Below are 25,539 nucleotides of genomic sequence, written 5' to 3'. Positions count from 1 at the left end.
TTTAAACTTATTTAGAAACATATATTACCAATTACTCTACGTTTCTCGTCTTATTGGTCTCACTAATACGTACAGTATTAAAACAGATTAATTCACTCGTGCGAATGACTCGGGGATATTATAAAACTGTTCCCCGAGTTTACGCGAACTTCAAACGAATCGGCATTATTGCTCCTTATTCAACAACTTGTGACACTGTTCGTTACATTCTAACTGCCTCCGGTTTGTTACATTTACCTTTAATACCGTCCAAAATCCTATTCCAGATTTTAGTATGAAATAATAACACACTCCCAGTTGTGATTTTTTGATGCAATTGATGGTAATTTATCATTAGTTGATTTGTCTTTTTTTTCGCGATGTCCGGGCGAAGTTGCCTTCCATCTGCATGAAGATGTGGTGCTTGTGGTGTAAATGTTATTGCGAAATGAAAATTCTCCCATGTTCCTTATAAATAATTAGCTTTTGACTCTTTAACGTTTGTCACATTACTGTGACTGCTGCTGCTGCTGTTGTTGCATCGGTGGCGCCAACCGACTAACGAAGCCAATGCTTCCCTGGAGCACCTTACGGATAACTGGTGGGGTGCGAGCACCGTTAGCGAAGTTTTCCGCCACGAGACGTAGCTCGTGGAATACATTTCTGGTGTAGGGATTGCGACGCGACGAGTAGCGCAGTACCAGGAACTGGTAGTATATCAGTGGAGTAATGAGACTGGCTCTGCCCCTGTATTTTGTGATGGAACAAATTGTGTGAATTGGTTCTTATTGAATGATTCATTACACTTACAAGAATAGTAATACAACTGCCAGCGGCATGATAAAGATTTCCGCGAAGGCTGCCAATCGCAGAATGTTTCTAGTTTGGAACTCGACCAGCGAGATCAATAATCTTGCACCCCACCACGAGTTCTGTCCAAGGGTCTGAAAATACAATAACCGTGATTAGAGGCGTTGATACATTAGTATATTAGCGATAATGGTGTGCAGGAGGGTGTCGAATTTCAAGAATAACTATTATATTGATGATTTTTCAACGTGAGGCACGTAAGGAGGAACAGTTATTTGTAGAACTGTTTTTTCTCCATTTTATTCTGTGGGAATTTGGCGTATAGATTATATGGGAATTTAACCGACAATTTAACTGTAAATTGAATTTAAAGTTCCCAAAAAACAAAATTCGGTCATCAAAACAAGGATGATGTTGTAATGGTACATGGGGAAATAATCACTGTAGAATTGAAGTTACATTCGTACTTACATCCAACAATGTGAGCGAGTAGCTGGCAGAGTGCAGGACTGCGAATAATGACACTGGGAAAATTATCAGCAGTACCGGATAGGCGTACAGGAATATCAGTGAGTACAACAGATAGTGGCAGGAATCTTCAAGCAGCAGCTGTTGCAGGTAGGCTCGGGACAGCTGAAACGCAGGCATGCGCTGATGTAGACGAAGTGCACTTGTGGCTGCATTGGCCATTAATACTTTGTAGTATGCATTGGTTGGATTTCTGGAAGAGAACAATTTAATTTTTTAGTCTTAATTGAAAATAAAATAATATCTACATAAAAAAAATTGTTTCAGATGGAAGCGGTTTTTACATAGACCTTCAAATTTCTCCTCTACAAGGAAACAGTTTCAACATGCATTCATTAGTTTCCGTGGCCGCGTGGTTAGCGTGGCGCTTAGTAATATGGGGGTTCGGGTTCGATTTCTTGTGTTGGTCAGAAAATCTATCGTCAAAGATCGTTTTTCTAGCTCACGCTAGGCAATAGGCATTGGCGTCTACAAGAAAAAGCCACAAAAACCCAGAAGAGAAGTTGAGTTGACGGTCGCAATAGAGCGTCCTTTGCCCAGCCCTGGTGGTCCTCTGGACGTAAAACAAAGCAGTATCACGGCGGTCCTCCTGCGAGAGAAAGTGGGGTTGGTTGCAGATCTTGCAACCCGCACCATACAAACATCAAGTAACGAACGATACACAAGAAGATTTGAACCGGACTAATTGACATAGACCTATGTGACAAAAATGGACTAACAATTGGAAACTCAGGACGCGGAATTGTCGATCTATCAATTTCATCGGAAGTACTAGTGCAGCAAGTCCAAGTCCAGATAATGGCAAAGATGAATCCCACGCGCAGCCTACAAATACCAACAAATGTTCCTTTATTAGAATTTAGTCAGTAATCATTTGTTGATATATTTAGCTAATTGACACCTTTCGAAATATTGGGTTGGAAAAAAACAAATCCACTATTTTTGCGAGATTTCAAAGCTTTATTTAAAAATCTTCGAATTGTCCGATTCAGGTCATGTAACATGTAAAACATTCCGAAGAAAACTAAAACAGAAATATAATTTTTTTTTTCATTATACTAATACTAATATATATACACTCATAATGCAAATAATCTTCTAAAAACTAGAAAATAAAAAAAGTAAAACAACGTTTTAAGTTAAACGGTTTCATTGTGATTAAACATAATAATAATACAGATGATGTACTACTAAAAGCTTGAAACCACTAACTGTGGATAATGGAAATCCGACGTGCCCCACGATTTTATTTCAGTCTCATTAATGCCCGTAGATTAATGAATGAACTGCTACTTACCTAATTATTTTTAAACTTTTAGTACCTTATCTGTATTATTACTGTGTACAGCTTGAAAAGTGTTTTTTTTTATTAGTAATACAATTTGACATACAAAGATTATCTTTGGAAAACGTTCATTTGTTGGTTCATTGATTACTGCCTTATCAACTTCATCTGCTCCTCAATTAATGATAATTCTCAATCCGCTCAATCCGCAAGTATTTGTACCTTTCTGGCTTCTAACTCCTTCGCTTCCTACGCCGCTTTGGGCTTCCGTTCCGCTACGATCTTCTTATCTGCATCTCCCTGATTCTTCTTCTTGAGAGCTTCAATGTAACGCTTGTGGGAGGTCTTCGCGTATTGCATGAGACTTTTTGTTATTTCAACATTTAAAACCCCACCAGCATTCAAGATGGCATTGTGAACAATACGCTGAACTACCAAGCTCTGATCATTTTGGTTTACAATCAAACATTCTTTGTTCACGGAGAAACGCCGCTCCAATAATGTAGCATCGCCATGCGACAGAATAAGGATCCCTTTGACAAAGTCAAACGAGTTTGTATATCCATTCCCCGCTACGCCTACGAGTTTCACCCACAAGATGTCCAAACATTCTTCTTTTCGGCGATAGTTGTTCAGCATATCGCACGAATCCAGAATATCACAAAACTCGACGAACTCCTGTTTAATTTTGTCCGCCACGATACCACTGGTTCTATCTTTCTTCACGAAATGTTCAAGAGCGAAATTCATGCGCTTTTTTGCAACATCAGGATAGTTTGCAATAACTGCTGGATCGATACAAGATATATATTGTGTAACGGGATACGACAAAGCTGATCGTTCCTCCATTTTTCGAAGAAATGCTATGTATTACTCTTTACAGTTCTGTCGAAAAATCAATATATTTTTCAGAAACTTGATTTTTCTCCACAACATTTGTGATTGCATTGATTGATTGCGAATCCCAATTCAATTTTAGCTGCTGGTAGAAACGAATCATCAGAAAGATCAGCGTTTTCGAGGGACTTCAGATTACCTTTCAAAAGCGAAGGCTTGAGCAATTTATCCACTACTGGTTTGGTAAGGTTCGTCAGTTCGGAGAAAAGGAAAGGTGCCATAGGCTCGTCACTGAAAGCTCGTCAAAAAAGGTTAAACTGCAGCGGCTGATATTAAAAAAAAAAGATTATTTAGTCCCCAACAATTCATTCTCAACAGCCTCTGCAACTACTCTGAAGGTATTGGCTGTGAAAACAGCAGCAAAGCTCCTACGGAAATCTGGATCCGTATCTTTGTACTTACGCTCCTTTTGTGCTTTGACTGCGGCTACGTAAGTTTTAAGGTACGGCAGCATGTCCAGGGCTCTTTCTACCACTGGCTGATTTTCGGTCCATCTATTCGCAAACTTCAGGAGAAACTTCCAGTAGTTGAACAGTATTCCAGGCTGTACAAGCACTGAATAAATTTATCCATTTTCCAGCCAGGAATCGAATGAAAACTTGGGAAAAAGAGATCTGTATGAACATGCCGTAGAACAACACAGAACGTTAGAGCAAGAGCAAAAGAATTATATAGTATATGCAACATACAGGTACACTACATTTAAATAATAATTAAAAATGCTAATCCTTCTGATTTTTCCTGGTTTTGTACGAAAATTCCTGAGTTTACCTGGTGAAAACCTTTCTGGCCGTTAGTCCTGTTTTGGCCACCGTTTGCGCTGCTTTGACCACGATTGCTTTCAAGCAATATTGTCGTATGTAACCCATTTCTCATCCCCAGTCACCATCCGTCTAAGAAATAGGTCGATTTCATTCTTTTTGGCCTACGCTTCGCAGAAATTTTATTCATCAAGATTTTCGGTGTTCATTTGTATAGCACCCAAACATCGAGATTCTTCTTGAATCCAGTTTTGCGCAAATGGTTCAAAACTGTATTATGGTCGCTCTTCAGCGTCTCGGCGATGCTACGACTACTAACATGCCGATCAACTTCGATTATTCCTGTGATTTTACCAACGTTTTCGAAGGCGGACCTACCTGTGCGAGGCGCATTTTTAACATAAAAAATGTCTGAACGGAATCGACGAAACCAAAATTACACGTAATTAGCTGTTGAAGTATCGGCACCATAAACGTCATTCACAATTTCAGCGGCTTGGCTTGCATTTTCACCCATATCAAAGGAAAACTATAAAATATACCGAATTTTCTCTTTGTTGACTTCCATTGTTAACACTCTGTAACGGGGGTCAAAAAATCGAAACTTTGAAACAATTATGTCCGATTGAGTTGAAATTTTGCACAGGTAATTTTTTAGGGTCAATAAACAAAATGTTCACGGTCGATTCTTTAAATTCGATGATGATTTTTTTCCATACATTCATTGCCACCCTAATATACAACCATTCCATGCCAAACCGATATGGTGGTTCTCAGATTTTCTTTCAATTTGGTAGTTTTGTTCTTTATCGCAAAATATTAGACCCGTATTATTTTATTTGTTCATCCGGGTGCTCATTTCTATTTCAGGGTGATCCGAAAAATCCATTTTTTCCCAAAAATGATTTTTTTCGAAAATTCATAATTTTTGAACTACTGGACCGATTCAGATGATCGACATATCAAATTAAAGACAATTAGTTGTTATTTATAAAAATTCACACTTGTGAAAAATTCTTGAAAGCTGAGGATTTTTTTTTACAAAACACATCCAAAAATCAGAGATGTGATTTTTTTCATTTTTAAGTTATGATTTAATATAACGCGCGCATTAAAAAATGGACAAATTATACCAATTTTTCATGCGTTCACCTTAACACCTGGTGGTGGGACCATTTGTACATCGTCAATCATAGTAACGCAGGAGTTTTCAAACAAAATTTGACAGCGCTATCAGTTGAAGTGCGGAAGTTAAAGCGAAAACATAGAGCAACTGCGCTCCATGGTTTGTGCGTACTGGGAGCTCCAACCCGTTGCGAAGAAAGTGGACATCGTCAAGTACTTTGAGTTCGCCTGGTTCGTCAGACGGTGCTACGCGATCGTAAACTACGGACATTAACAAAAAGTTTTGAAAACCTCGATTTTCGGTGATTTTTTGTTTTTAAAAAAACTCAAATTTTAACGTCTGCGACACTAGTAAATAAAGTCCGAATGAGCTAATATTTTACATAGCATATATTATCGTGCAAATCAACATTTCGCAGCAAGTTCCGAATGAAAAATCGAGATAACTATTTTAATTGGCACCCTAAACCATACTTTTCGTCTCGTATTCCGAAGTCCCAAGGTGTCGATTTTTGACAATTTTTTTTCGAAATGACAGAAGATCTCGACGTTTCATACAATATTAAGACATTTGGCATCAATCATTTTTTTGCCGAAAAACCCGATTTCGATTACTTCCCTCTTGGGTGATTTTTCGATTTTCAAAAAACCCAAACTTTGACCGCTTTGCGTCACTCTCCCTTAAGTCCGATTGATCTGAAATTTGGCATAGGGTGTTTTTTCGAGGTGGTGAACATTTTGTATGGGGTAACTTTTTGAAATTTTAGGGTCGATTTTTTCCCATACATTCATTGGCACCCTATTGTATATACTGCCGTTCTACGCATAGTTGTCCCATGTTCCAAAATCAAAAACTGAAAAAACGCATTCAAAGTTTTCCAGCATATTTGTCTACCAGAAGCTGTAAGCATTTCGGTTTAGCAATTCACTGGGTTTTCTATCAGCAGAAAACTATTGTTTAATGAAATGTGAAAAGATCCATTCATTTGAATCAATCAATCTTGGTTACGGGCCTAAAAATTCTAGGTGGGACAGTTATACATAGAATATCACGATGGGACAATTGAATTTGATGTTGTTTTTTGAAATACTGAAAACAAACAATAAGTTTTTCCGAAAGATTATTCATAAAAACAGGAAGTGGGTTATATAGGGTTGGGGAAAAAGAAATGTCGTTTCTGATCGGAATTTGACGCTTTCTTTAACATACTTAAAATTATCCAATTTAAGTCAAATATGCGTCGTTTTCTTCGTAAACTTGTTGTCATTTAGAAGGCAACTTCATTATTCCCCCCTTATAAAATTCTCCATCCTTATTTGCAAAAAACTCAGACAGCCAGTTTTCGCATGCCTCTTTTGAGGCCAACTTAGTATCACCAAGAGCGTTTTGCATGGACCGGAAGAGATCGTAATCACTTGGAGCCAGGTCCGGACTATACGGTGGGTGTAATAGGACATCCCATCCGAGCTCCCGTAGCTTCTGGCGGGTCATCAAAGATGTGTGAGGCCGAGCGTTGTTCTGGTGGAAAACAACACCATTCCTATTGATCATTTCTGGCCGCTTCTGGTCAATCGCCTGCTTCAAACGGTCAAGCTGCTCACAGTAGAGAACCGAGTTGAGGGGTCTGGCCATAGTTGAGCAGCTCATAGTGGATGATTCCCATCCAATCCCACCAAACACACAGCAAAACCTTCCTGGCCGTCAATCCGGGCTTGGCGATGGTATGGGTCGGCTCTCCGCGCTTCGACCACGACTTCTTCCGCTTTAGGTTGTCGTACGTGATCCACTTTTCATCACCAGTCACCATCTTCTTTAAAAATGGGTCGAGTTCGTTCCGTTTCAGCAGTACATCGCAGGCGTTGATTCGGTCTAAAAGATTTTTTTGCGTCAACTCGTGTGGCACCCATACATACAGCTTTTTTTGGAATCCAATCTTCTGCAACGGTTTTATGGTCTATACCCAGTTTCTGGCCAATCAAGCGAGTGCTCACATGCCGGTCTACTTGGATGATTTCAACGATTTTATCGGTTCCCACGACGATTGATCTACCAGTACGGGGTGTATCTTCGACAGCCACTACACCAGAACGAAATCGATCAAACCAACGCTGTGCTGTGCGAATCGTTACAGTATCGGGTCCATAAACTACACGAATTTTTTTGGCCGCCTTCGTTGCAATTTTACCTCGCAGGTAGTAAAAACGTAAAATATGGCGAATTTCTTGCTTGGTGGACTCCATCTTTGACGCGTTATAACTTGAGACTGAAAAGGACAATCACAACACTGTAGCACAGATTGTCGTCTTCAAATAGCCGTATAGTATGACCCGATGCGATAAGTACAACACAAGATATGTTTAAGTGTTGCCATATATTGACAATATACGACACTTCTTTTTCCCCAACCCAATATATGTGGTATAATCGCAAGGGTGACGTAGGATTATCGTTGATTTAGTGATCATTTGTTTGAAGTTGAATCTGAATCCATTCTGAATGAATGAATAAATGAATATTTGGGGAACTTCGAAAACGAGAGCGTTACGTTGGAGGTACAAGGTTTTATGCATCCAATATTGGATACGAAAATATTCTATTGATGAGGAAGAATAATCTTCAGAAGCTTTTCTGCTAAGTGCACTTGATTGACAAATCACCAAACCAAATGTATTTGGTCGCAGTATTATATGGATAGAAAACATTAAACTAAACTCTTTCGCTTGAATGTAATTTTCAATTCCAAGGGAAACTGTCCGATTATTTTGCAACAACGATCACATCTTTCTGGATTCTGCTCAATAACCAGGAAACGAAAAGAGTTGCGCGAATGTATGTGTGTGTGGCGGGTGCTCCGATGCATCAAGCGGAATCTATTTTCGATGCCGGTACTCTCTTGGTCGCCTTTTCAGTGGCATCACTCTCCTCCTGATGGATTCACTTCTGGCCTAAGGTGCACAAACAGGATCTTGGTGACACCGTTCATCAGCGCTTTCATGATGAACGAAGTTAACTTTACCACAACAGCGACAACATGCTCTAATCGCTGTTCAATTATAATTGAGTGGATTTTCGAGCGGCGCTCGCTTATATACCGATTGATGATTTCAATAGCCTGTTTTGAAAGCAATTTTAAGGCTATTCAAACAAGTTTTTAGATCAAACATTTTATCTTTCGAATGAAGTGTTTATCATACCATTTCGCTTGGTTGTTTAGGATCTATTAACGCTCGAAATCTCGGTCTCCGGTGTAACGCTTTCGTTTTCGAAACTTTGATTTTACACCCCGGTATAGAAATGAAAGACTACGTCAAAACATCGTTTTATGAAGATAGGAATGATCTGCAATACTTTGCAGAATATAAATCTCATTGTTATTAAACATTCGCTAACAAGGTGTACACGTGTTCTGTTAAACTTTTTTTTAATTTTTTTTCAGAATTAGTTCGTTTTCCAAACCAGAAATGAGTGCATTAGCACTGCTGGAAGCGTGACATAAAATCGTTGTCCTTGAACCAATTTATTTGATATGGATCCACAAAAAATACACGGTGGGACAGTTATGAATAGAATGTCAACATGGAACAATTGAGCTTGATGTTGTTTTTTTAAAGCTGGGAACAAACTATAACCTTTTGTGTGTTTCCGAAAGATTAGGCATTAAAATATCATTTCATGAAGAAAAGTGAAAATTGTCCAAAAGTAACATGGGACAACTATGCGTAGAACGGCAGTATATAAGTTGCCTGATGGTCTGAAGTCTGAAGATTGTGCGGCTCCAGAAAGAGCTGACAATGAGGTATAACATTGGGAAAGGGTTACCTGCATCGTGAAGATTCAAGCTGGTGAACAAAAAACAAAGCGAAAGAGACAAGTAGGGGAATGCAGAAGTGTTATGGTGACTACGAAGCCATGATTGCTTCAAAAGTTCACGAAAGACGTTGCCGCCACATGCCGGAATTTATTCACCAATTGAAGAAGAGAAGAATATCTTTACTCTAGCGCAGGGAAAAAGTTGTCAACCATGAAGCTGGCTTGATCGAGGACCGTCGTTATCTCTTTCCACAAGAGGTGTAATGGACCAGCACTCTACTGGAAAGGCTTATGGTAACCACCTCAACAATCTAAAAGTGTCATCAGTATCAGTAAAATCATCAGAAAATGATGTAAATTCATTGGTTTTCAGTGATACGAAACATTAACAGATTCAATGATCTGCATAAGTATTCACAACGTCTTTTTACACTAGGAGTACTCAATGAGTAATTCTGACTCCTAACGCGTAGATTCTAAATTAGCATATGATAAATAAATAGCCCTGACCATGGCAATTCTAGTCTGCCAGGAAAGATTTCGTTGCTCATTTAGCAACGATAACACGATGATAGCAATCACAACTCGCGCACGCACCAGCATTTAACATCTACTGCTTATTTGCAGCAATCCGGCAGCTTTTTTGTATTTGTTCGACAGGTATTATAACACATCGGTGTATGTATATATGCCCATCCGGTAGAGCGTTATGTTTTCTCGTATTACGTAAACCAATTAATGTTCGCTATTACTATAATTTGTGTTCAAACCGCCATCACCTTTGGACGAGTTAAGACACAGCTTAAACCCAAGTGTTTTGTATGTTTTTGCGGTGCATTTTCAACTCCATTCGTACCAAGCTCTAAAGGTAATGGAAAGTGAACCTCTGCACTCATATAAACGAGTTTTACGTTTATTGCGTTTTATCTATGTAACGTTTGTTCACATACAAAGCGAGTTGTGTGAAATATATGAGCAATATATTTAATGATAAAGATTGTGACACTTACCCGAATATTGGAATAACATATCCGATTGTGAAGATGACGGTCAACACACGGGAGGCCCAGAGCGCTGTGTCGATTTTGTTGAGAATAACGTGCTGTTTGAGTGCATCCACTCCACGTGGCTGATCTCGTGACTGCGTATCACTCATAATGCTAGACTGCTCTTATAATCCGCGTTTTTGGTTGCGCCAATTCACTGGGGAGTAAAACAGATGCGACAGCTATGTATAAACGTGATTCTACACTTTTGCGGTTTATCATAAGGCAGCGATTACACAGACAAAAATCGATTCTAGAGAAGGAAACTGGTGTACAGACGGGGAAGCATCGAGTACGAATAAATATTTAAACGTGTTGCCACTGACCGACAACCTTGCGTGGGACAGGTTAGCTGTTGTTGCTGCTGCTGCGGCTGATGATGATGATGACGATAGTCTTCTCGATTATTGTAGCAAAAATTACCTCTTAAAGCTTCAATTAATTTTATTCACATAGTGTATGATACTCATGCAATAAAGTTTTTTTTAAAATGCGCTATATACCTTGAATATGTGTACAGTGTTTTCGTTTGTATGAAACTTTCAGATTGACAACGCATATAAATCTTTAAATCATGCATTATCGTGCTTATGTCCGTTTTTTTTGCATTATAACCAAAACTAATATGCATATATTTGCAATGCTGATTTCTCCAGATTCCTCGGGTTCGAGGTCGAAACTCAAGCCGGTCTGCAGAAATGCACGCTATTACAACAGCACCCGTACCTTGCATCTATTTTAAAGAACGTCATTTGATGTTTAGAAAGCGGACACGGTCAAAAGAAAATGAAGTGTTTTTTTCAAGGCAGGTCGAAAGCGAGTTTAAAGTAGAGTTTTTTATTCTTCACAAGAGCCCTTCTCATGGCTAGAAAAGAATGAACTTAAATGTTTAAAGTCTGTATAATTCAAGAAGAAGAAAAAGAAGATCTACTGACAACGCCAATTTCCCCAGACTCATTGGTTTTGAAATCTGTGTTAGGGAAACACGCAGATTCCAGCGATCGCAGCGGTTGATGCGCAATCACAACTGTATGGATTTCCGAGCGGGCATTCGTTTATATACAGATTTGTGTGATTTCAATACTCTGTTTTCAAAGAAATTTTTAAGCTACTGAAACGAGTTTTCGGGTCTATGAATAACAATCATATAACTCTTGGACACTTCGTCTTTCGAATGAAGTGATTATCATATCACTCTTTTCAGCCGGCAAGAGGGTATTGACGTGTTCAAAGTCTTGCACTCCAAGCGTCACGCTCTCGTTTTCGAAACTTTGAACTTACACTCCGGTATAGAAATGAAAGACGTAATCATACGTCAAAGTGTTGTGTCGGTTTCAAACTGACTTTATTTTGGGTGGTTCGCAGGCATGCCAAGTGATTTTTTCAAATGTATTCATATGGTACGAAAAAATGTCTTCAAATGTCTTCACAATCATACTGAAGAAAACTAAAATTCATAACTTACCATTGAATAAAGCTTGATAGCTTATTCAATGTTTTTTCTAATTTATTCTAATGTTTACCGAGGTTTTGAAGTTCGCTCCAATGAACGTGAGCAAAGAAATATTCCCAAACTGTGAACTAAATTTAATTTTTTTAGAAATGATAATTGACTTGATGAACCGTCGATTGAGTGAATATCAACCCAGTTCTTCCACAAAAACAGAACTGTGATAACTCAATTTGTTTATTTCAGCTTCATCGTTTGTTCTTCCTTGTTTTGCGTCATCACATGTCTTCTTTTCGGATTGAGCTGTGGACGCGACCATATTACGTTCTCGCTGATTACTCTGGAATTGCAATCATTACATCAAACTGACGCCATTCCATTAAGGTTCTGAGCTACGCAATTATGTGGGCAATAATCAAACAAAAATAATTGTTTAGGAATTTTGTGTGCGATTTGGTTTCGCATGACAGTAGCAAAACTATCTCCACCAAGGATGAAAGCTAAGCTAATCGAGACCGGAAATATTAAGCATCGCTGAATTTGTATTTGCTCCCGTGTGCATTGGCCCTGTCACGATGTAGAAATCACTTAATATTTTGATGCTATGATAGCCGATTTTTGGTGCTGCAAATTATGCAGTTGCGATAATAAATATAAACAAAGAGGGAGGTAGCGGAAGATTTCGCTGCATTATAAAATAATACTCGAAGTTATAAACAAACGACTTGAATAAAATAACAGTGTAGTTCTACGACAACAATGCGGTCGTGTCCTGGACATAAACTCCTATATATATATATATATATATATATATATATATATATATATATATTTTAAAAACTGAGATCAAAATCAAGAACCGGTTTCGAATAAATTGAAGACGTATGGCATTATTGGCTTTTATGGGATCGTTGTCAGCTGAGTTCTGAACAGATACCAGTTGTTGGATTACTAATAATGCTTCTTCACAGTGGCGTAGCGTGACCGGGTGACACCCGGGGCGGGATACTAGGGTGTCACCCCTCCATAATACATAGTTTTCGTTTTCGAATGAAAAATCAAACTTATCTAAACAAGAAACGTATTTATTGTAGTATCAGATGGGACGAACAGGAAATCACAAAGTATTCACGCGTTGGTCACTGGGACTGACAGTTACAAGATAAAAAAAATCAAAACATGGTTCATTTGTGGATGTCGAAATGTGACTAAAATAAATCTGATCAAATAAATATATTTGAGAGCTGAGACCAACATTGATATTGTACAAGTGCTTCCTGTGCGCTTTCGCTTTCTTGTTTCGGGCTGAATGGAATGCGCAGCAATAACGGTACGGGACTCAACGTATCAAACATGTCTGGCCAATCGTTGACCGCAAATTTTCAACTAACCCATTACTGCCCAGGTGTAGGTTATGTTTACTTTGCGACTTTTGCGGGAAACTCGAACTTTGCAAGCTTCAATACACAACAAAACAACAAAAATGACAGATAGAATGACACTGGCACCAGAAACACTCTTAAATTGTCATGTGGTATCATTTAAAATGCGCTTAACACTTTAGTTTCATCAAAAACAGTTTTTCAAAAACGGGCATTTTTGCGTATTAAATTTCATACGCTTGGGCACTAATGGGTTAACCCAACTCTGAGAAGCCTCTCCATAACATGCCGCAGAAACGTACACGGTTAGAAATAGCTTCAAATTCTCTGTATGATTTGAAATCGATTCTTGGAAGTCCCATTTCATGACGAACTGTAACAAATCCAATGCAATCTTATTAACATTATAATTAATTTCAGGGGCCTTCAAATGTTTACGGAGTCTTGATATCTCTGACAAAAGTTGCCTTTCCGGAACTTCGTAGACTCTTTAGGCGATTTTGACCGTTCTTGTAATTCCCGATGAAAATGACCGATGTACTCCAACTTTCCTTCTTCGATCGTTGGACCGAGTCCGGTTTGCTCATCTTATGAGGAATTCTCCTTTCAATAGCAAATTTTTAATCGTTGGATTTGAACCTTTTTAAAACTTCTTAATGGCCATTTCGACTAGATTCTAGCTATCCCCACTCAAAACGAAAAAAACAGGAGTGGGTTCTATTTGTGGTATAACCGCAAGGTTAATATAGGACTTCCATTGGCTTAGTAATCATTTGTTTGAAGTTGCATCTAAATCAATTCTCAATAATCTCAATAATTCTGGATGATGGATATTTTGTTTTCCCTTCGAATTGTCTTGCGATCTTTTCAAAGATTCTTTCACTTGTGGTCTCTTTTTGATGTTCGACATTCAAATCATCAAGACAAGCTTATTCAATCCTCCGTACATCCTAAATATCTTTTTTCATTACCTATGGTATTATCTAACAAAACAAGTCACTATGGAGAAGTCCACGTTATAGATTTTTTTTTTGTTTTTTTGTTCATTATTTGGTCATACTACATCTTTCATTTCTGTTCTGGGGTGTAATATAAAAAATTATCACGGAAATACCTAGTTACTTGCCAAATGGTGTGAAATCATATTTCACCCCTTAGACGCATTCATTTGTTCGGATTCCACGAACGAGATCGTTCCCTTTGGTGTGGATGAGACGAAGGCGTGTCATCGGTAGACCTTGTTAGATTCTTGACAAACCAAGAATTTAACCATCAAGTGTAGAAAACATGGATTATTTCGTGATCTATTCGTAACAGACGGAACGCGAAACACGAGAAAACTCGTGAGCGGTCCGCAATGTGTTAATAACTCCCAATTTCGAGCAGCAAGAGCAAATTTCCCGTAAAGTCATTGAAAAACAGTCATTTTGCTGATGTTTCCAATGCATATGAATTGTTTAGGACATGCTGAGTCTGACCATGAGTTTGATTGTTTTGCGTATTTAAAAAAAATGTTTGTGTATTTTAACATGTAAACAGTGTATTAGAGTTTGCGTTGATTACATGCCTAGTTCTGACGGCCCGTTAATACCACTTCGTTCATCCATTAACGTGCAGTGGGTGCGCTATTTTGCTCGCTATTTAATATTGCTAACGCGAGGACCTTTATAGCATACACCCATACCTCGCTATACGACCGCTCTTTATACGGCATTTCGCTACAGCGGCCCTCTTGAATTAGGGCACGTTTTCGATTTACGACCTAAAATGTTTCGCTATAACGGTAAATTTTTTTTTCGATTTCGATATATCTAGATAGGTTCATATTAGAGTGCCAATGAAAATGACCATCTCGAGCTTGAGCTTGAGCTTGGGTAGACTGTACAATTCGTAGTTGCTCTCCGTGATTGACCTGAACCAACCAAATTGCACAAAGAACACACAGGATGTCGCTTGGGACTAGCAAATCATTCTCGTTGTGCAATTTTCGGTGATTCGAGCTTTAAATGGTCAATAACGACGCCGGTCACGTCCTTACAGTCACCAGGGGAAGGGAAGGAATGTTAGTATGATATTCGCCGCCCGAAGGCCAGAAGGGTCACCTCTATAGCGTGGTTCCCGAAAGTTTATCATGGCTTCGCGTAGTGTGTGATGAACAAGAAGAAGAGGAAGGCAGGCACGAACCCTGCAAAAAACGAACGCATTGCCAGGGGCAATAAAATTTCGAGGCAAGCGTCAACTAATGATGCACGCAAAGTTGGTGCAGTGAAAAGCGCTCGCACTGAACCGAGCCTCCGCGAGTGTGACACCGAGTCGAACAACAGCGAAGTAGGCGATTTCGGCATCGATGGGCAGAGTACAAACTGTGTGGCATAATTCCAAGATGGAAAATGAAAGGTGACACAGATTTTGTTTATGTGTGTTACTTTTCTTATAATAGTCCACTACATAGGAAAAGTGTTGTTATGAAAAGTAAAAATAAGCATATGAAATGAACGAACTAGTTTTTTTTCTTAAATCAATGCTAGCGTTCAAAATCATAAGGGCCCAACTTACATCTTAGCAGAAACTGAAATTTCAGTGTTTTTGAGATGTTCTACACTTAATTTTAATTCAATTTTACTTCTCGTTACGTCGACCAAAAACGTAAATGAACAAAGTCAGAGTCACAGAATATTTTGTTCATTAGACGGATAAACATTTAACAGTGCATGGAAAGAAGAGTTGCATGTTTTATTCATGTAAAATGCACATGAAATTGAATTTAATTGACTCCGTTTGACCTAGATTGAGACGAAAAGTTTTCCACTTGCATCTTAATTTTAGACGAATGAAGTTTGCAGCACCCTAATTGTGAAAAAAGTAGTTACAATTGCTGACAAGAGATAAACTTCCATGAAGTTGCTCCAAAATCCGAACATAGTAGACATTACAATATTACTTCTGACATAAGAAGAAATCAAAGAAAAAATTAAACATTTTAGTTCGTGATATGTTTCTGCATAATGCGAAAAATGTGTTTTGGAAACATGTAATTAGTTTCTGCATATCGTCTTTCAACGTTATTCATTGGCACATTCAATTTTGTACCATTTCAGTAACTGACTGGTACGCAAAGTATGTGAACTTCCTATCTTCCTGGCTACTAATACAATCAAAGTTTAACACAACCAAAACCCGTGAATTTTCCCACCTTCTATTCTTCATCTTGGCATAATTCAGTCTTTTTCCAAGCAGTTAACATTGTTTGTTTTCCGTCATCATAAGGGCTTCGTTGGTGCCTTTGAGAATTGATATGCATTAAACTGATGTTATGGCGAAGCAGGCGTTAAGGTGATGTGCCAAAAAAATATTTGAGGAATACCAAGCATCTTGAATGTCTTACTGGAATGTTATAAGTTATTTAGGTTCGCGTGCCAGTCGCAAAACTGTCTTCAGCTAGGATTGCATTTGCGCTAATATTGTTCATAATGAAACATTGCTACTGTTTTCGAGGTTGTTATTAACAAAAAGAGTTTATTTCGCTTGTTTAGTCACCAAGAAAGTAAATGTCGTTCTGGAATTTTGTATGTGATTAGGTTTCGCTTGCCAGTAGCAAAACTTCCTCCACTAAGGGTGACAGCTGCGCTTCTCTCGAGCATGAGAAAGTAATGCAACTTTCAACAACAACGCAACAGTTGTTTCTAAAATTTCACAGCATTATAGAATAATATCCAAAGGTATAAATAAGCGACTTATATAAAATAATAGCGTTGTTCTACGTCAACAATGCGGTCGTATCTTGGACAAAACCTCCTACAATTTTTTGTAAATCGAAAAAAAAAGGTTTTTTTGAAAATGTATTTTTTATTTAAATGAAATAGAAATGTAAAGTGCATTTAGAATGATGAACCATGTTACAAACAAATTTGGAACCGATCCGATTGAATTTGTATGAACTTGTATTAGAATAATTGATTCAGCTTTTCGCTTTGCGGCCGATTTTCGTGGAACGTATCTAGGCCGTAAAGCGAGGTATGGGTGTACTTGATAAATGTCTAAGTTCGTTCGTTTGAGTTCACGATGGGTAGACGATAAACCGTCCATTGATGGGGTAACTACTTTTTTGCAAATCAAGTTTTCATTCCTCTTTATATGGATGTTAAATAAGATTGCGTACGCGAGTATAAAATTAGTGTCAGGGGGAAATGGAAGTGTGGATTGAAATCAGTTGGATGAAGAAGCAGATCAGTTGAAATAACCACTGACTGGACTAGTTCACCAGTCATCCGCGCTAGTCAATTCATTTTCTAGTCAAGGCACTTTTTTCTCTATTATACTGACTTTCAACACATTTCAGCTGGTTCGTCACTTTTACTTACATTTTTGGAAGAATGTCCGGAGTAAGAATTGAACTCGTGATTTCTGCGTGAGAGGTATAGATATTATCACTATACCAGATCGCCTCCTCAAATCACTTTTTGTTGAAGGCAACTACCGAAGCAGTTCTAGTCGAAGCGAAGCTACTGAGAGTAGAGTCGGTCTTCATTTTCCACCTTCGAAGATTTCGGGCCTCGCTCAAAACCTTGTACCTCGAACTTAACCCCTTTGTATTTGAGACATTGAATTTACACCCCAGAACAGGAATGAAAGATGTAGTATGATGAAATAATGAACAGAAAAAAACCAAGAAAAATTCTATAATATGGACTTCTCCAAAATGACTTAGGTAATAAGCGGTTACCTTTATTGTGAATCATAATTTTTTTTAAATATAATATACGTGTCATGGTCATGGTCATCAATTGACTGACACCGAATTTTCGCTCAGGCTGCGTCATTCACCGGTGACTGACAATATAACATATGATTATAAAGGTAACTAATATAAGCATATAAGCTTATAAGCATTCCCTTTCGAACAGAAATACCCTCCACTATGATGAGAAACGATGGCCCTAATACGTTTAAAAATTGCCATAGAGTCGCTATAAAGCCGTGGAACTCAACGTGTCAAAGAAAAGACGACACTTCTATAGAAAAAGCGGAAAAGTTGGAAGAAAAGCTTTTGATGTTTCGAAGATCGATTCTGTGGTACCGATTGAATCATTGGATCGATCCCTACGCCGTTTAGAAAATCGATTCGATAAGATCGATCTTTTTATGAAGATCGTCCAATCCTAGTTGCCACCCATTATAACATCAAACGTCTTGATTGTTGTTCGAATCACTTCATAACTGGATGTCACTTATTTTTCTTTTTGTTGAAATAAAAAAATTGAGTTTTGGTTGATACGCTAGAATGAAAATGATTTCTCGTCTCCTCTCACACAAACGTTAAACAACGACAGAGCCACGGATTCAGTGCACACATATTTCGTATGCTCCATAAATTGGAAAGATAATCATTTTCATTTCTTTCTCATTTCAACCATTCATAACGGAACATGGCTTCAGCGGTCGTGGACCAAACCGTAACGGAACTGAGAATGAAAATGCACTGATTTTGGAAATAAATTGATTCAATAGACCTCAATGGAATCTAGTAGAATCTTTTGGCGACTGAATAACATTCGATTAACAAAATTTAGTTTGTTGTGATTGGGTCCGTTCCGAAATGCTTGTTATAGCTTTCAGAGGTTTGGACAATTGTTCATCATTATTGCACATTTTAATTGTAGATTGCACTTCAAGATCGGTTCACTTTCAAAGTCTTCGAATGGTTTGCTGGACAAATTTTACTATAGTCGATGAACACCTGTTGATAACAACAACGCGTTGCTTCCAGTCACTAAGTTCTTCATTGAGCTATCACAATACCAATGCAAATGTAGAATAATTTATTCAAAGTTTATTAATTATTCATTATTAGGAAACTGAAGTGGAGCTATTTTCTTTTCGCTATTGTAAGCATTATTTGGAGCGATGCTGAAACGCAATCAATGACGCAGTCCGAATGAGGTGCAATTCACATGCACAACGTAACGTCAACTATTATATGCCTCAAATCTCGACATCAACGTGAACGTTAACGTTGTTGGCGTACATGAATGTGTTTAAGAAAACTCTATGGAAAAATATTTGACGTTATATTCCTTCCCGTGGTACATCGCACTTTATTTTTACCTTCATACCTTACTTATTAGACATATCATCCTACCGTAGAACTACTTTATTCATGAATTTTGGATTGATTATCGAATGTCAGCCACACATCATAAACTTGATAATCAAGTAATGTTTCTACAGCATTATGAAATCTGACTTTCGCAATATCTTGCTGATAGAGCTTATCTGTTAATTTGATATGATATATTTAAACCTGATGAAACATGAGAAGTTATTACTGTAAATCAAACGGTGTGATAGAAACAATATCGCTATTTTTAGACCGAAAGATGATCGCGTTTCAATTTCGTTGAACGCACATGAAAGCGGACACTCGAACTCCGCCGTCATTATTGCCATTCCCTTTTGAACGTTTGCTTCGGCACACTTTCGGTACCCACTTTTCTATTGTACCGAACGAAATGACTAATAAATGTTGTGTCGTCTAATTGACACTTACATTCTGCTGGTATTTGACCGAGATTGACGACACTTTTATGAAACTGATCACCCTCTATCATGGAATCGATTTTTGATAACAATTTTATGAGCTGGATTATTGTGATCACACGGTACTGCACTGAAAACTAGTAAAAAAAAATGAATAATTGATTGCTAAATACCTTTGAAGAAAAGCGAAAAGCAATTATCACGCATACACGGCACTACAACTGATTCTGATAGCGTTTGCTCCGGAATACGCTCACTACTGTGGATGATTTACTGAAATGGACTCACAAATTGGTCAGGTAAGGAAAAAGATGTAGTAATTTTGCTACTTCCAACATCACACAGCAAAAAGTGAAAGCTGAAATGACAGAAAGGAAAACATCGCATTGCAGCTGTCATGTATACACGATAAAATCATACGGATGAGTAATTGTTTATATAAAACAAAAACAAAAACATAGCATCCCCTCCCTACACAGAGATGCCAGATGTGAAAACATAAACTAATAGCGAATTCGTTTTTGTTTAGTTTGAACCGCAGTGCCAAAACGTTTTTTTATTCACTCAGTTTCAACCTAGTTTCGCACTAGGTTCAACCTGAAAGCTGTTGGGTTCGCACTGAGATATTTCACGGGTTCGCACACGGGTTCACCAATACAACAATATTGAACTGTCATGTTCCGAGTATTGTTTCTGAAAATCTAAAAATTAGTACTATGAAAATGGACAACCTGCTGCTTTTGCTTTTGTGTTATTGGAATCGTAATCCAATTCGGATTCTGATTTTGAAGAGTATATTCGCGTAGACGGCATCAAGCTTCGTGTGCTTTCATTGGGAGGCGGAAATAATAATGGATATTCAGGTGGAATGAACATGCTTTCAAAATAAAGAATATGAATGAAAATTTACTTTAACGTATTGAATATTTATTTTATGTGATGAAAAAAGAGTTTTTTTTTCCGAAATTGCAAAAACATATTGAACGAAAACTGTGTCTGATGATGGTTTTATATTATAATAGGAGTTATTTGTGGAACAAACAGGAAATGCATCGATAAATGGTTAAGTGAGTGTCAGAACTACATGTGTTAGGTGATCAAATAATATGAAGTAGAAAATTTTATTCAAACTTTTATATTTTTACACTGCACTTGGCCCTTCTGATCTAATAGAGAACACATACAGCGGCTTCCGTCGACTTCACTAGCTGCTATTATTATATTTTTATAGACCGATGCAAGATTAGTCTATGGTACAAGGTACAACTGCTTGGACAGTAAGTGGAATAGAGGGGCGGTATATAAAGACAGAATGGTAGAAAACAGAAGAGGGGATGTTTACCTGAGAGAGAGGGAGAGAGAAGTTGATCGCAAACGTCTGAAATATTGCATTTCTCGACCATTTGGATGGCATTCGACGATCCGCAGCAACATGACCGCAGAGTGGTTTTCACGTATTGACTCTCCTGATAGTCCACCTGATAATTCACTCACATTGCACCATGCCAGCGGCGTGTCTTCGGAGTGTTCTATGAAAATTGTCAATGTGTGTTCTTGAGAGAGAGAATAGAGAGAAGCGGAGAAGTACAAATATTGCCGGCGTGAAGTGTTTTCGTTTGCACGCCAGCCACACGTCAAAACCACGCTCACGACACGTCAACCTGGTGTGAACACACACTCGGATCGGTAAGAACACACACGATTTATCGTAAGCATCACACGCCCCGCCCAAGCCACGCTGACGCTGCAGTGAGAACAGGACCTAAAGATGTAGAACCCTAGATTGTTCTCTTGAAATGTAGTACAGGAATCGTTCGATAACTGGTTCTGTTTTAACTGGGCGAACGTCAACTGGACTTTGGCAAAGGATATCGTAAAAAAGATAGGTCATTTTCTATTTGAAGATTTGCTGTGAACATGGATGCCAGGTGATTTTTACAGATGCCTTCACATGGCACGAAAAAATGTCTTCAAATGTCTTCACAATCATATTGAAGGAAATTACAATTCATAACTTAATTTTGAACAATCTTTGATAGATCAATCATTGAACGTTTCATTGAACTTACCTCAAGGCTGTGAAGTTTATTATTTTCGCATGACAAAAACATTGCTTAAATTACAGAAAAATAGTTCCTTATACTATGTATCATACCTTTTGTAGCACTCAATGCAAAACTTCCAGTGGAAACCTTTTGTTTATCCAATTTCATCATCAACGCGAACCAAACAATTTATTAAAGTTCCTTTGCTTACTTTCTCGCCCAGTTTCCAAACGATTACTTCAGGGTTTTGCCTTTTATTGGACATACCGAGACACCACTCAATGTCGTATTAGAAGCGACGTCTGGTGGCGACCGTCCCGTCAACTATTCTCTTGGACTTAATTTGCCGACGTCAAAGTGGGCCGGTGATTGAGTATGTGAATGCTACCATACGATTTCCATTTGACATTTCATTCCTTTACGTTGAACTCACGGAGACGGGACGTTGTATGTGTAGCGCACTTTATTCGTGTCGTATTACAGGTCTGTCAAATTGCTAGTTGTCAAATTAGAGGCGAATACCTGTATAACAATTCACGTTTTCTCCCCTGATTTCGTGTTGCGTCATTTGGGAAACGAAAAAGATAATGGATTTTCAAGGTGGAATAAACACACTTTTGGAATAAAAATTATCAATGAAAATTTACTTTCCCGTACCAAATAAGTATTCTATATAATGGAGTTACGTTATTTCACAAGTTGTGAAAAAAATAGACAAAAAGATTTAAAGATTTTATAAAATAATGATAAGTTGTTGCAATAATATTAGAAAATGTATAGCCGAATGAGCATGAGTTAGAACTATGGATTTTAAGTAATCAAGTATCATGATGTAAACATTTGAACTAAATTTAAGGGGGTATTCTAGTCTAGAAATCTGAAAAAATCGAAATTTCTTTTTTACCATATTTCTGTAGTTTAGGCATTCAAGAATATACTCTAGAAAGGACTTATCGAAAATCCTATTATTTACCTAGTTAGAGCCATCTTAGTGATGTGGTATCTAACCTGTTACGGCCATCACAATGAACTTCAAACGCGTTTCTCTCGGAACTTGTTTTTTTCTAACTGGCGTACACGATATCTCAAGTTCTACTGAACCGATTTATGTCAAATTTATATGAAAATAATCTGCATACATCTCTCTATCGCATGAACCAATAAAAAAAATATAGCTTTTTAATTTTACTATTTTTAAAAAATCGGTAAACGCAAAAAAAACGTTTTAAACAGCATTTTTGTTTTCAAACGGCCGCCATTTTGTTAAAACCCATGTTTGTCCGAGGTTCATGCCATAGCGACATCTTTACTGATTCAGAATCTGTTCGATTTTTTTGTTTCAGATAACCAGAAGGACTGGAATCGTGTACGCCATGGCACAACTTTTTTTTGAACACCCTCACTTCACCAGCATGTAACTATTCTAATTATGAATATTTTTTTTCCGTCCTATTTTTGTTTTATTGTTGAAAGATAGATAAACGAATAATGATATAATGGATAGTAAAAATATTCTTTGTTTTATTTTTACGGAGTTCGAAAAAACGTCCGAAATTCGTGTCTCTACACTAGAATACCCCCTTAAACATTTTGAAACAGTCTTTGGACCTTCTAATTTAACAGAAAATATGCTGGATCCCAAACTCGAATAACGCCACTAGACGTCGACACAGTACATCTGTCATTTCGAATCATCGGATAGTGTATCTGAAAATGTACGTGAATGTAAATAAACAATATTAGAAAAGACCGACCGCATTTCTCATCACCCATGCTTGTGATTGATAAATCACAAGCACCACTATCTTACAGTTTTTATTCAAATAAGTTATAGTGTTCAAACGTAAATGGACAACTCACATGATGACTCCGAAGATTATCAGCTTCCAGCTGATACATTACTTGTTTTGCAAGAATTTTTACGCGAAAAAGAATTGCGTGAGAAAGCCGAAACCACCGGCGTTACAAACAGTGCAGGGATTGAAGAAAATTGGGTACGTCTTCCATGAATTGTATAGTATTCATCATCCCTAACGTTCCTTATTCCGCAGCAATTAAGTCAATTTTGGTACAACGAAAATACTAAAGAAAAACTGGCTTCTGTTGTAGACTCGTTGCACAAAAAATGCCAAACAACAGAAAATGATCTGAGAGTAGCACTCCTTTGTTGCCCGTCGTTGTATAATCATGTGAAAAAAATAACTGAAAACGGTGAGCAGAACTGAGCACCAATCTGTATCTGTACAGAGTTCTAACAATCTTATTCTCTGTTTTGTAGTGACACTATTTGAATTTGACGAACGCTTTGCTTCAATTGGATCAGATTTCCACCATTTCGACTACAAACAAGCATTAGAGGAAACCTATTTGGATGACTCTAAAGAATGTTTTGATCTCATAATAGCAGACCCTCCATTTCTTTCTGAAGAATGTATCGAAAAAATAGGCATCGTGGTACAAAAGATAGCAAAGAATGATTGTAAAACAATCCTATGTTCGGGCTATGCAGTGCGAGACTGGGCGAAAAAATTCTTGCATTTAGATCTCTGCAAGTTCGAACCAGAGCACGAGCGAAATCTTGGCAATCAATTTTCCTCTTATGCGAACTTTGATTTGGACGGTGAGTTAGCGGGAAAAATGTAGTATTATTGGTAATGAACGTTTTGAAAATCATTTTTTGGTGTGACCTTATTTAATCATCCGAAATACATTCTTATTTTGTATATCTAGCAACTAGTCCTTCTTTTCGTTTGATCCGTTTTCCTTAGCAGTTGATTCCATCCGTCTCTGTTGCACTAGCTCTCGCAGGCTGTCTTCTTGTTCTTTGAGGTTTTTCAAAACAAATTCCTTACTCTTCTCACATTGACCGATCATTTCCTCATAATTGCTCTGTTTGCTTTTCATCTCCGCGCTCAATGACGGGACATCCGACAGCACGAACATTCGACCGACTGATGCGTATACCTTGGTGTCGGTGTTCAATTTGGAAACTTCCTTGTTCGTTAGTTCGACACGCTGCTTCGAAACCTTTAAACTATCGGTTTTCATGTCTAATAAACGAATCTTTTTGGTAGACTCGATTTTATTAAACTGCATCTCGGTGAATGCCTAAAATGGAAACAAGAAACAATGTATTGATATCGAGTGAATTGCGCGAATATTCACCTTTTTCAATTCTAGATCCATGATTTATATGTAACTGATTCGTTCTCCGGTAGAATCACTTAGCTATCAGCTTATATTTTGTTATATATCTGTTTTTTGCCGTGCATGTGTTTCGAACACCGACACTTCTCACTTTTCTGGCAAACGCAAAAATTACAATGCACATCAAAATGTCAAACTATTGTCAAGTGCATAATTTGTGGAAAGAATAAAGGTGGGAAGTACACAAAGTATTGTACGTCGCATGAAATATATCTGGGTAAAACCTAAGGCGGCGGTGACACTGGATGCAGAAAAGAAATCGTACGAATTGTATGCAATAGTGAAAGTAAACAACCACATTGAGTTGTATTGGCGTGGTTACATTGCATCCCCCTTGCTTCGTTCGAATTCGTCAGCCTCTATCGAACAAAATTGTTTGTTTCTATTCGTACAATCAAATTTTCGTGCGTACTCCTATCCAAAGTAACCTTAGCCTAAGGCTGAGGCTTAGGACATAGTGAATGCGATGCGATGCGGGCGCGGACACAGAATCGTTTGCGGGAAAGCTCCTTTGTTTACGATTGTGGAAATCAAATGCAACGCGATTTCAATGCGGCGAAACTGTGTGTGGAGTGTTTTGCCACGAGTGAACGCAAGTGGTGGTTGCCAGACGATTTCCATAAATATCTTCACAATCGAACTCATCGAACGAAAATAAAGACTAAGTTGTTAAATC

The 25,539-nt window shown here is 38.0% G+C and overlaps 3 protein-coding genes across 4 annotated transcripts; 1 reads left to right on the top strand and 2 right to left on the bottom strand.

The window, feature by feature from the left end:
* On the bottom strand, positions 1-19,969 carry LOC129778734 (Krueppel homolog 2). 2 transcript variants are annotated; one of them, XM_055785815.1, is made up of 5 exons: positions 19,785-19,969; positions 10,207-10,399; positions 1,261-1,510; positions 790-923; positions 1-726 (listed from the first exon to the last, which is right to left on the bottom strand). In XM_055785815.1, exons 2-5 carry the CDS (start codon positions 10,350-10,352, stop codon positions 489-491), a joined length of 768 nt encoding a protein of 255 aa, XP_055641790.1. In that variant the 5' UTR covers positions 10,353-10,399; positions 19,785-19,969; the 3' UTR covers positions 1-488. The 2 variants fall into 2 exon arrangements, with proteins under 2 accessions (XP_055641790.1, XP_055641791.1); XM_055785816.1 differs by lacking the exon at positions 19,785-19,969 and adding an exon at positions 19,622-19,726.
* Positions 19,970-23,321: 3,352 nt separating this feature from the next.
* LOC129777066 (protein-lysine N-methyltransferase CG9154) lies at positions 23,322-24,329 on the top strand. Its single transcript, XM_055783129.1, has 3 exons — positions 23,322-23,650; positions 23,708-23,867; positions 23,935-24,329. The coding sequence occupies exons 1-3, from the start codon at positions 23,504-23,506 to the stop codon at positions 24,297-24,299; spliced, it is 672 nt and encodes a 223-aa protein (XP_055639104.1). The 5' UTR covers positions 23,322-23,503; the 3' UTR covers positions 24,300-24,329.
* LOC129777068 (prefoldin subunit 1) lies at positions 24,312-24,984 on the bottom strand. Its single transcript, XM_055783130.1, has 2 exons — positions 24,822-24,984; positions 24,312-24,764 (listed from the first exon to the last, which is right to left on the bottom strand). Exons 1-2 carry the CDS (start codon positions 24,840-24,842, stop codon positions 24,390-24,392), a joined length of 396 nt encoding a protein of 131 aa, XP_055639105.1. The 5' UTR covers positions 24,843-24,984; the 3' UTR covers positions 24,312-24,389.
* Positions 24,985-25,539: the final 555 nt, after the last annotated feature.

Source organism: Toxorhynchites rutilus, chromosome 3 (genome assembly GCF_029784135.1).
Source record: "Toxorhynchites rutilus septentrionalis strain SRP chromosome 3, ASM2978413v1, whole genome shotgun sequence".
Classification (NCBI taxonomy): Eukaryota; Metazoa; Arthropoda; class Insecta; order Diptera; family Culicidae; genus Toxorhynchites; species Toxorhynchites rutilus.
Note: the sequence above shows the minus strand (reverse complement) of the source record. Positions and strands in the feature narration are given on the sequence as shown.

Bases quoted from the DNA above. Each gene is read 5' to 3' on its own strand.
- LOC129777068 (XM_055783130.1), bottom strand. From the start codon at position 24,842: ATGGATCTAGAATTGAAAAAG. The intron at 24,765-24,821 runs GTGAATATTCGC...TTTCCATTTTAG, and splicing joins TGGATCTAGAATTGAAAAAG to GCATTCACCGAGATGCAGTT.
- LOC129777066 (XM_055783129.1), top strand. From the start codon at position 23,504: ATGGACAACTCACATGATGACTCCGAAGATTATCAGCTTCCAGCTGAT. The intron at 23,651-23,707 runs GTACGTCTTCCA...CTTATTCCGCAG, and splicing joins CAGGGATTGAAGAAAATTGG to CAATTAAGTCAATTTTGGTA. The intron at 23,868-23,934 runs GTGAGCAGAACT...TCTGTTTTGTAG, and splicing joins GAAAAAAATAACTGAAAACG to TGACACTATTTGAATTTGAC.
- LOC129778734 (XM_055785815.1), bottom strand. From the start codon at position 10,352: ATGAGTGATACGCAGTCACGAGATCAGCCACGTGGAGTGGATGCACTC. The intron at 1,511-10,206 runs GTAAGTGTCACA...GTTCTCTTCCAG, and splicing joins TATGTTATTCCAATATTCGG to AAATCCAACCAATGCATACT. The intron at 727-789 runs GTAAGTGTAATG...CACAAAATACAG, and splicing joins GCAGTTGTATTACTATTCTT to GGGCAGAGCCAGTCTCATTA.